This window comes from Phoenix dactylifera, chromosome 2, assembly GCF_051530095.1.
Source record: "Phoenix dactylifera cultivar Ajwa chromosome 2, Ajwa_hap1_PhDact_Kaust_v1.1, whole genome shotgun sequence".
NCBI lineage: Eukaryota > Viridiplantae > Streptophyta > Magnoliopsida > Arecales > Arecaceae > Phoenix > Phoenix dactylifera.
In genome coordinates, this window is record NC_143191.1 from 43,647,220 (window position 1) to 43,656,768 (window position 9,549).

Consider the following 9,549-nt stretch of genomic DNA (forward strand, 5'->3'; position numbering starts at 1 on the left):
TAAAACAATCATGCAATAAAATATATACCTTAGACCTTCATTGGCATCGTTTGGCTCTTTATCAGGTTCCACTCCTTCTAACATATATGCATGACAGCAGAGCTTGCGAAGTTCCATAACAACATTGATAAGGGATATCTAGACCAAAGAAGTTGCATTTGTTATCTACATAAACAACAAGGCAATAGAGTCTCATTTCAGATGCAAAACCTACCTGTGCACCACCACGACGAGCTAGTATCTGGTAATTACGAGTAAGAATAGCCTTATAATACTCTTTTTGCTTGCTGCTTAATTCAAGCCGTAAAATTAATTCCTTCTTTGGCGGAAGTTCCTTCATGACATCCTTCTTAACTCCTACAAGTTCATTCTTATTTTAATTAAAAGGCACTAATGGTAATACTAAACTCAGTTAAATCACTTCTTGTGAAACCAACTCGTTACCAATGTCAAAAACACAGGAGTTTATTCTTATGTATAATAATCAAAATGAAACACAAACAACCATTGAACAAACAATTGCATATAGTTCGTGAATGAAACCATTCGTAACAGATCATTATATTCTTCCAGCATCGAAAAACGATGCATGAATTTATGCAGGGAAATGGGACCATCATAAAAGCCTACAAACATGTAAGGGTTCCAATTCGAGCAAAAGCCCAAACAGGGGAGGCAAGAACGTCTTGATTGAAAGTTTATTGGTAAGAGAAAAAAATACGAAAGTGAAATCTTCATTGTGTCATCCATGACGAACAAATGAATGTAATGTATATGTACAAAATAATCTTCATTGGTTCAGTTAAATCACTTCTTGTGAAACCAACTCGTTACCAATGTCAAAAACACAGGAGTTTATTCTTATGTATAATAATCAAAATGAAACACAAACAACCATTGAACAAACAATTGCATATAGTTCGTGAATGAAACCATTCGTAACAGATCATTATATTCTTCCAGCATCGAAAAACGATGCATGAATTTATGCAGGGAAATGGGACCATCATAAAAGCCTACGAACATGTAAGGGTTCCAATTCGAGCAAAAGCCCAAACAGGGGAGGCAAGAACGTCTTGATTGAAAGTTTATTGGTAAGAGAAAAAAATACGAAAGTGAAATCTTCATTGTGTCATCCATGACGAACAAATGAATGTAATGTATATGTACAAAATAATCTATATGGAAGTTGGTTTTAGAACTGATATATTAACACCAATGATGCACGAATCAAAGAGAGACAGTATTTTATTACTGATTTTAAAGAACAATAAGCTGTTGATCTCATCCAGTAACAATCCACATATCATAGAAGACCAGCAGTTGTTGGTCTGGTTTTAATTTGTAGGCCAAAACAGCAGCATCTGTATCATTTGTCAACAACTTTAAGACAATGATCTCAACTGTAGAACCAGTTGACTCATCCCACTGGAAAAACACGAGCTGGTTACTCGAGTTTCTGGAAGATTTATCTTCCATCAGGTCATTCTTCAACTTGTACCCCTTTATATCACTACCAAAAGAATGCGTGCAGTGCGCTACTCAAAACTCCGTAGAAATTAACTGAAGTGAACTGAAAGAGTTGTAGAACTAACTAATATTTCATAAATTCAACCTCACATGGAAATGGATGTGATGTGTTATATTTTTCATACACCATATGCATGGAATGTCCCATACCGGTATTCCAGATTAGTTTAAAAAGCAACTAAAAAAAAGCTAGCATGTAATTAATTTGATATTATCTAATATGCAGAGCACCCTTTCTTTGGAAAAATATGCAGAACTCTTAATAATTCAGTATTCTAGAAAACAAAGATGTGAGATAATACACTGAAGATGGTACCACATGTAATCAAGAAAAAGGCAGAAGCATACTTCGAAGAAGGTGCGGGGCAAGCATTTTATGAAGCCTAGCAACTTGCTCCTCCTGGTTGATATCCTTGAATTCTTTCTGGAAATCATCTATACTTGCAAACTAGAAACAGAATAGTGATGAAACAATATTAATAGAGAAAAGATATATAATATTTATCACCTTCTGTTTGAACACCAACCTCTTATTAATAGCAAAGCCATGCATCAAACTAAGAATTGAATGTCCAACATTTTATCATGCATCTTTCATTTGTGCTACCTAAGATGAGGTCAAGTTTGGCACAGAAATGCAGAACACTTGACAAATGTTTCATCAACCAAATTGACTAAAACGCTAAGTTTTCATTCACGTGGCAAACTGAGCACACTTGTGCACAAAGAATGTCAACCATTAAAAAATAAACATCTGAAATTTTTGAAGTGCAAAGATAGTCAATCTGTGGAAATTATAAGGCAGTTCACATATGACAACCCCTCTGTATATGGCGTGCAACCATGAATCTAGAATTAAATTGCACTTACAAAACCTATAAGATCCTAATCATGTATTTGAGGGTTTCATAGCCTTATCTTAAATGCTGGAAAATGTTAAAGGAATGAAAGTAGCAGCAGTACGCACCTTTCCAGCATCAAGGAAGTGCATGAGCATGAATAGCTCATCCAGGTTGTTCTGCAAGAAAAAAAATGGGCAGTCCCCAATGAATTTGAAATTCAAATAGTATGACCATCGGTTTAAAGATCATATGTCAACTTCTTTTAGAAAAAGAGAAAGAAACTAGAGGAGTGATTTCAACAGTCACAGGCATTAAAGGCACACAAAAATGCTAGTAAAACATTTAGTCACATACATTTTTCTAAGAGACGATATATATTATAAAAAATGAGCAATACTGGTACCACCAAGTAGGCATTAATTAATGGATTTCATGTTACTATATTTTCTTTGTATCTCTGTCCTGAAATGTTGGCAGTTCAGTTCCAATGGGTCCATAAGTAAAACTGCAGGTTTTATTTGATAACTTCCAAAGTTTTCTTCAGGAAACAAGCAGAGGAATTAATCAAACCAACTGATGCTCCATTGTCATCAATGAAGAAAGTTCAGATGGGAAAATGCCATGGGCAGGCCTTTTCAATTAGTTCAGTTTGGATTCCTTAAAATCTCAGAAGAAACTGTGGTGGTGTCTCAATTTAGAATCATGACAAATTCTATGAAGCTTAGCTATAAACATATCTCCTGATTAAATTTCTTATTTAATAGGATAATAAATCTGCACAAAATTGATATTATAACATGGATGCATATCTCAGTCACATTCAGGCAGAAACCAAGAAATTGATGGTATTACTCTATCATCAATATCAGCAAATATTCTAATCTCATAGATTGAAACATAAATCTAGAAGGGATAAAGCATCTACAAGTCATGTACAAAAGCTTCAGAACAATGAAAAATCATTTAAAATTTATATTTGTCACTGTAAGATATGAGTATATACAGAGGGAAAATAATGATATGAAACATAACCCCTAAACATATAGGATAGAATTGCAACCTGTAGTGGAGTTCCAGTTAAAAGCACACGGTGCTTAGTTGAAAAAAGTTTGAGTTGAAGAAATAATTTGGAATCTTTGTTTTTGAGGCGATGGCCCTCATCTACAATCTACACCAAAAATAAATAAGTCAGAGCAGAGATATACAAAATGAGAGTACCAGTTAAAGGGCCATAAGATTATAAGAAAATTACCATGCATTGCCACTGTATTGGTTTCAGAATTCCTGAATCCATGTTAATCATTTCATACGATGTTAAAAGCACATCAAATTTTATCCTTGCCTGCTTGCTTTGATGGCTACCTTGAACATTTTTCTTTTTTTTGTTCTTCTTCATTTTCTCTTTTGGCAAGTAGAATTCATATTGCCTGATGATCTCTCGAGCCTGGGCAGATCCAAAATACATTACCTACAACAAATTTGATTCAAGTTAAGACCATTTCATTAGAGAACAGTTCACTCCAAGTGGTGTTTAATATTTTGTTTGAATTGAAGTTCATCACGTACAATGTTCATCTGAGGTGCCCAGGTTGCAAACTCGCGTTCCCAGTTGCGCAATGTTGAAAGAGGTGCAACAACCAAATGAGGGGACAATTTCTCCTCAAAAAGAGAAGCAAGAAAAGCAATACTCTGTATAGTTTTACCTGCAGTTAATAGGTGACGCTCAACATTTAAGAACCACAAAGATGACACTTGGAAGAAACAAAATGCTAGAATTGAAGTTCGTTACTGTAAAATGTTCTTACCAAGACCCATCTCATCCGCAAGGATCACATGTGTACTTTTGGACCATGAAAAGCGCAGAAAATTTAAGCCCTCAAGCTGGTATGGGTGTAATGTGCCTTTTGAAGAAGCAATGAGCATCAAAATGAGAAATTTAAACAAAACATCTAAATGAACCAGAAGAAAAGTAATAAATATGATATCATCGACCCATGGATGTAAACATACCACTAGAAAGAAATTCTGGGGTATGCTCATAGTGTTGGAATTCTTTTTGCTTGTGCTTCAGTTCCTTCGAATCATGACTGGTATTCTTACTCTTAATAGATGATTTCTTGCGTCCTCTAGATTGAATCACCTCAAATCTTTCAATTTGAGGTTGGAAAGCAGAGATATCCGACTCAACTTCCCAGGTGCATTCATCATAAGGAAGTTCTTTCCATTTTACAAAATACTCACGCTCATCATCCTTACTCCTATCAGAAATTCATTAATGGTTAGTTATACCAATCAACACCCTCAAGGAAGCCATCTGATTAAATAATTAGAAGCAAACAGATGTATTAGCACCAAGTAATCAGGCCTGAGGCAGAATGAACCAGTTATGAAAGACAAAAAAAAAATAAACATAAAATGGGTAGCTCAAACATTAAATACCAAAAACTGCTGTTAATAGTATGCATCAATAAGTAACAGATGAAGATGATGCAAAGATCATTTTTTTATGTGATATGTAAATATTATTCCACTTGAGACTTGTAACTTGAGATGCAAGCCATATTTACCTTATGATTGAATCACTTAAAACACAGCCTAGCTGAGGTTGTACAAGCATGCTCCTCAACCAACTTGCGGAGAATAATGCTTGCAACCACTAACAAAATCTCAAGCTCCAGTTAAGGTGGGAAACTCAGCTGGATGACTAAGAGATAGGACCAGACTAGGTTTTCCAAACCAAAGTACAGGCAAAGTATTTGCCACCTTGGCCCAATTGAAGGGCAGCTACCGACTTATGTACAAAATAAAACAAATAACATATATGAATGTGATTACAATACACAGGGTTTAAAGAGAGGAATTTACACCCAATACAATATTCAGTGATACATGTTGCAAAATGATAATCTAGACTGTTGGATATGATCTAGAAGGACAAAATGTCCATGTAAAAAAACATGTTCTTCGAACCCCTAGCCTATACATCAAATCCTCCCAAATACATAGTTCTAATGACATGGTGTGGGGTGTTGATTTTGGGGTGCATTGATGGATAGGCATGAGGACCTTGTAGATCACAACTAATAGTTTAGTTTTTCATTTTGCAATGTGTCCCACTGATTTTGGTTGTGGCTGTAGAGTCCTCTCTTTGCATCATTTATATGTTATAACTGCATTATATACACAAGCACAGTTGCAATCAAGGTTCACCGTACCGGTACCGAACCTCGTACCGGTGCTGCACTAGTATAGGCGTACTGAGTGTCGGTACGGTATGCGGTACGCCAGACGTACCGACATTGATGTACCGATACCAGTACCCAACGGTACGGGTACGGTACGCTTGGTACCGACCGGTACAGCATACCATGGTTGCAATACATGCATGTGCATAGATGTATATACAAACATATAGATATGTTTTTTATTATACTAAATACACAAACCAAACCTCTCTTTTCTGCCTTGTCCGCCTCTATCACTTCTCAAAGTCCCCTCCACTTCTACACCTCCTCTCCTCCACCCTCTCTGCCTCTCCATTCCTCTCCTCTCTCTCCCCTCCTCCCTTCCCATAATCTACTCGACGCTTCAGCTCAGGCTCACACCTGACCTGAAACCTAAATTTGTACTCGAGCTGGTTCTTGGCACACCATGTACAATTTGGAGTGAGCTCAGTCTAAGACTGGTTCAACCCAAGCCCAAATTGTTTCCAAGCCTAACTCCAACATTGATTTAGCTATACTAAAACTAAAATGTCCATTTCCAACCAACAACAATATATAGGATTAAACCAATCATATAGTTGTTTAACCAATATGTATGGAACTACATTTTATATGAATGGAAGATAAGAAATTCTTGACATAATTATCTAAGTAGTTGCATGTCCCTTTCCAAGCATCTGAACATAGAAATTTTCTAAAACACATGGTTTCTTTCAGATTGAAGCAGATTTAAAAGCCTAAAGATGTGGAATGCAGGACATCATACAGAGATCTTCAGCTAGCCCAATTTATGTTTTTGAACAAATGAGTTGAACTATGTTCAATTTAATATGAGAATCAGATGTCCTCATTTTGACACTGAACATGCATTCTGACTTAAAAGGAAGCCACAAAAGCATGGCAATTCTGATCAAGTAATTGTATCAGGGAGTTCATTTCTTCAAATTATAAGAAACAGGCCAACTAATAAAAATGTTTAAGCATTAGTGCCATGAAACATGAGGAAAGAGACATAAATAGCAACTACTACTGAGAATGTGGCCTATTGTACTCTGTGCAAGGAATCAGTCAAATGGTGCAGAATTATATGATATTACGCATATTTATTTTAAGTGGACCAGTAGAATTATCAAGATATTTGGCAAACTATAATAGACTTCAACTAATTAAGCATTTAATTGATGATTTATAATGGCATAACATTCAGTGTAGAATTATCAAGATAGCACAATTACAATGAAGAATCTAGATGAAATATAATAGAATTATCCAATTTCCAATCAATTGATAGTTTATAATGTTACAAAATTATAGGTCAAAGTAGCTGTACAAATTGAAGAATTTTCAATTATATTGCTCTTAACAGGAAAAAACCTAAAAAATTTAGCTGAATTAGAAATATGAGAACAATTAAATATGAAACCTGCTTGCAAGAATTTTGTCGACAGTGGTCCATTCAGGTCGAATCGCAACCCAATCATCCTCAGAGTTATCCATAGATTCCATTTGTTTATGGAAGTTGTTTATTCTAGTTTTTAGTCGAGGATGTGTCTTGGCAGCTTTCAAAAATTCTTTTTCTGGAACCCTGATCAGAATAGGAGGTAACGGGGGTAAATCCATCAGCACGGATAACAGAAAATATACATAGTACTACTAAACAAACTGGTTATTTAAATAATACAAAGATTCATTAACACAAGACAATGAATAGCTCGCAAATGAGAAGTGGTAATTATCTTAAAAATATATATTTGCTTAAAAAGGAAAAGTAATTAACTGAAGAAATTGCTAGTAGGCTAGGAACTACCAAGTACAGTGAAGGTATGACAAGCCCTTCCATTTAACAAGATATTGTTTGATGTATGTTTGCTTTGAACCAGGCTTTGAAGCAACAACTTCTGAAACAGTTGGGCGCATTTCACAATCTAAAATCCTCTCGACATCAGTCAGGGGAGTTACCTGAAAAAGCAGAAGCTTTAGCGATCAACCATGACATTTAACCATTCAAAATTGGAGGAAGATAAAAGGCGGGTCTGTCTTAAAAAGGCATACACAGTGAGGGCAGCTCCAGCTATCATCAGGAATGACTTTCAAAGGTGGGGGCAAGCACTTCCGGTGAAAAACATATGTACATGTTCCACAAGCAATAAGATTCCCACTCTTTCCACAAGTTTTGCATGTATCATTTTCCTACAAAATAGAAAATAAAGCGATATAGGGAAACCAAAGAAAAGTTCTAACAAGATAAAACATCAAACTCTCAAAGATGAACGAGATTTCATGAAACTGAATAAGCAAACCAGAAACCACTAAAACAGACGGTGGCTCATTTTCTTGTTTGATGATACTAACTAGCCAAGTCTCCCCTGTTCCAGCCTGTTATTATATTCTTATTTCCACTAATCAACCATGTCGCATGTCACTGAAAGAAACAATACTAGAACCAAAATTTTGTGGCAATGACCGATCTAACAACGATATTCACACCCACACCATTCAATAATGCGACCAACGTTCAAAAGACAGAAAATTATTATTATTATTATTATTATTATTATTATTATTATTATTATTATTATTATATATTAAACCCATGATCAATCTTTTTCACAAATATAGGCAACAAGAAGTTGTTCGTAAGATAATAAGAGCAGACGCACGCATGAACTATTATCAAGAAAATGAAATATATAATTCCGCCATAAAGAACTGTTCAGTGCATGAACAGCAGTCGCATCCGTCAATTATCATCAAGAAACACAGACAATGTGATTCCGACAACTTATTTCCCTAGCTCGATTAGCCACAAAACCATAACAACCAAAAATACTAAGCTAAAATAGCATCTAAAATAGAAGTAGAAACCCCACAAAACACTCTTACCGCATCATCCCTCACTATCTTCTCAGGTGGCCTCTCCTCCTGCTTGCTCTCGGAGCCACCCCGGGCGACATAGAGATCATCATCGGAATCGTCGTCGGTATAGAGAGGCCTCCTCTCCGATCTGACACGAAGCCGCTCCACCAAGCTACTCATTTCCACTAACCCCCGAAAACCCTAGAATTTCTCTCAAGATCCGGATCCAAGGTTCTTCCCTCCCCTCTTCTTGAACCCAAAAACTCCCTCTCCTCACAATGGCAGCAACAAATTAGGGTTTGGATTCAAGAATTCTCCGAGAAGAAGGCGGCCGCGGTGGGGACGGGGGCCGAGAGGGAGAAAGACTGACTTATCTGGGGGACAAAAGGGGGAAGCTAGGCTTCGCCGACCATCAACGCCGCTGGTTTCGCGGCGAGACGAGACGATGACACTTGGATCAGAGGCGCAAGCGCCCAGCGCCCCGACAGATAGACGGGGAGGGAATGCCTTCCAAACCTGGAAAACTTGGGCGACCGTTACACGAAGCGATACGCCCAGATGTCGATTTGCCTCGGACTGATACAACGGGCTCGACGAGCCCAAATCCTGATGGCGGTGGATATTTATAGGCAGCAAGGCCCAGATCTTGATGGCGGTGGATATTTATAGGCAGAATCTGTCAGTGTATCTCTCGAGATTTAGTGCTTAAACAACAATTATGGTGACTAGTCACGGAGGGGGTTAAGCAACTCAAACATGATTATTAACAGCCTTTATTTTTATAACGTCCTGATCTGTAGATAATGGAAGCAAATAACTCATACATGCCTTTTTGATTAGTGCCTGATGCGGATATACTGAGTGTGTACATGCTACACAATAGCAAGTGTATTAGAGCTATTTCATAATGGGTCATGGTAGACATTAGTGCATTAATGAAATCATTCGGTCAATTTGATTAGGTGCCGGGGCATATTTGTGATTGAATTTTAGTGAATTTTTTTCACAAAAATGATGGTTTGAACCTTGTTGATTGAGGCAAGGATGGCCTAACCAAACTTTTAGTATATTATTATATTGTATTATATAATTAAAAA

General features: G+C 36.7%; 1 protein-coding gene across 1 annotated transcript in view; it reads right to left on the reverse strand.

The window, feature by feature from the left end:
* LOC103714226 (CHD3-type chromatin-remodeling factor PICKLE-like) overlaps positions 1–9,106 on the reverse strand; it is a 33,062-nt gene extending 23,956 nt beyond the window's left edge. Inside the window, exons 1-13 of the mRNA XM_008801406.6 lie at positions 8,480–9,106; positions 7,649–7,786; positions 7,404–7,555; positions 7,020–7,181; positions 4,383–4,630; positions 4,178–4,273; positions 3,939–4,075; positions 3,625–3,840; positions 3,433–3,540; positions 2,498–2,548; positions 1,879–1,978; positions 215–357; positions 29–138 (exon numbers count right to left, since the gene is read on the reverse strand). Of these exons, the coding sequence (XP_008799628.2) occupies positions 29–138; positions 215–357; positions 1,879–1,978; positions 2,498–2,548; positions 3,433–3,540; positions 3,625–3,840; positions 3,939–4,075; positions 4,178–4,273; positions 4,383–4,630; positions 7,020–7,181; positions 7,404–7,555; positions 7,649–7,786; positions 8,480–8,632 (1,814 nt within the window). The 5' untranslated portion in view covers positions 8,633–9,106. The remainder of the gene's footprint in view (positions 1–28; positions 139–214; positions 358–1,878; positions 1,979–2,497; positions 2,549–3,432; positions 3,541–3,624; positions 3,841–3,938; positions 4,076–4,177; positions 4,274–4,382; positions 4,631–7,019; positions 7,182–7,403; positions 7,556–7,648; positions 7,787–8,479) is intronic.
* Positions 9,107–9,549: the final 443 nt, after the last annotated feature.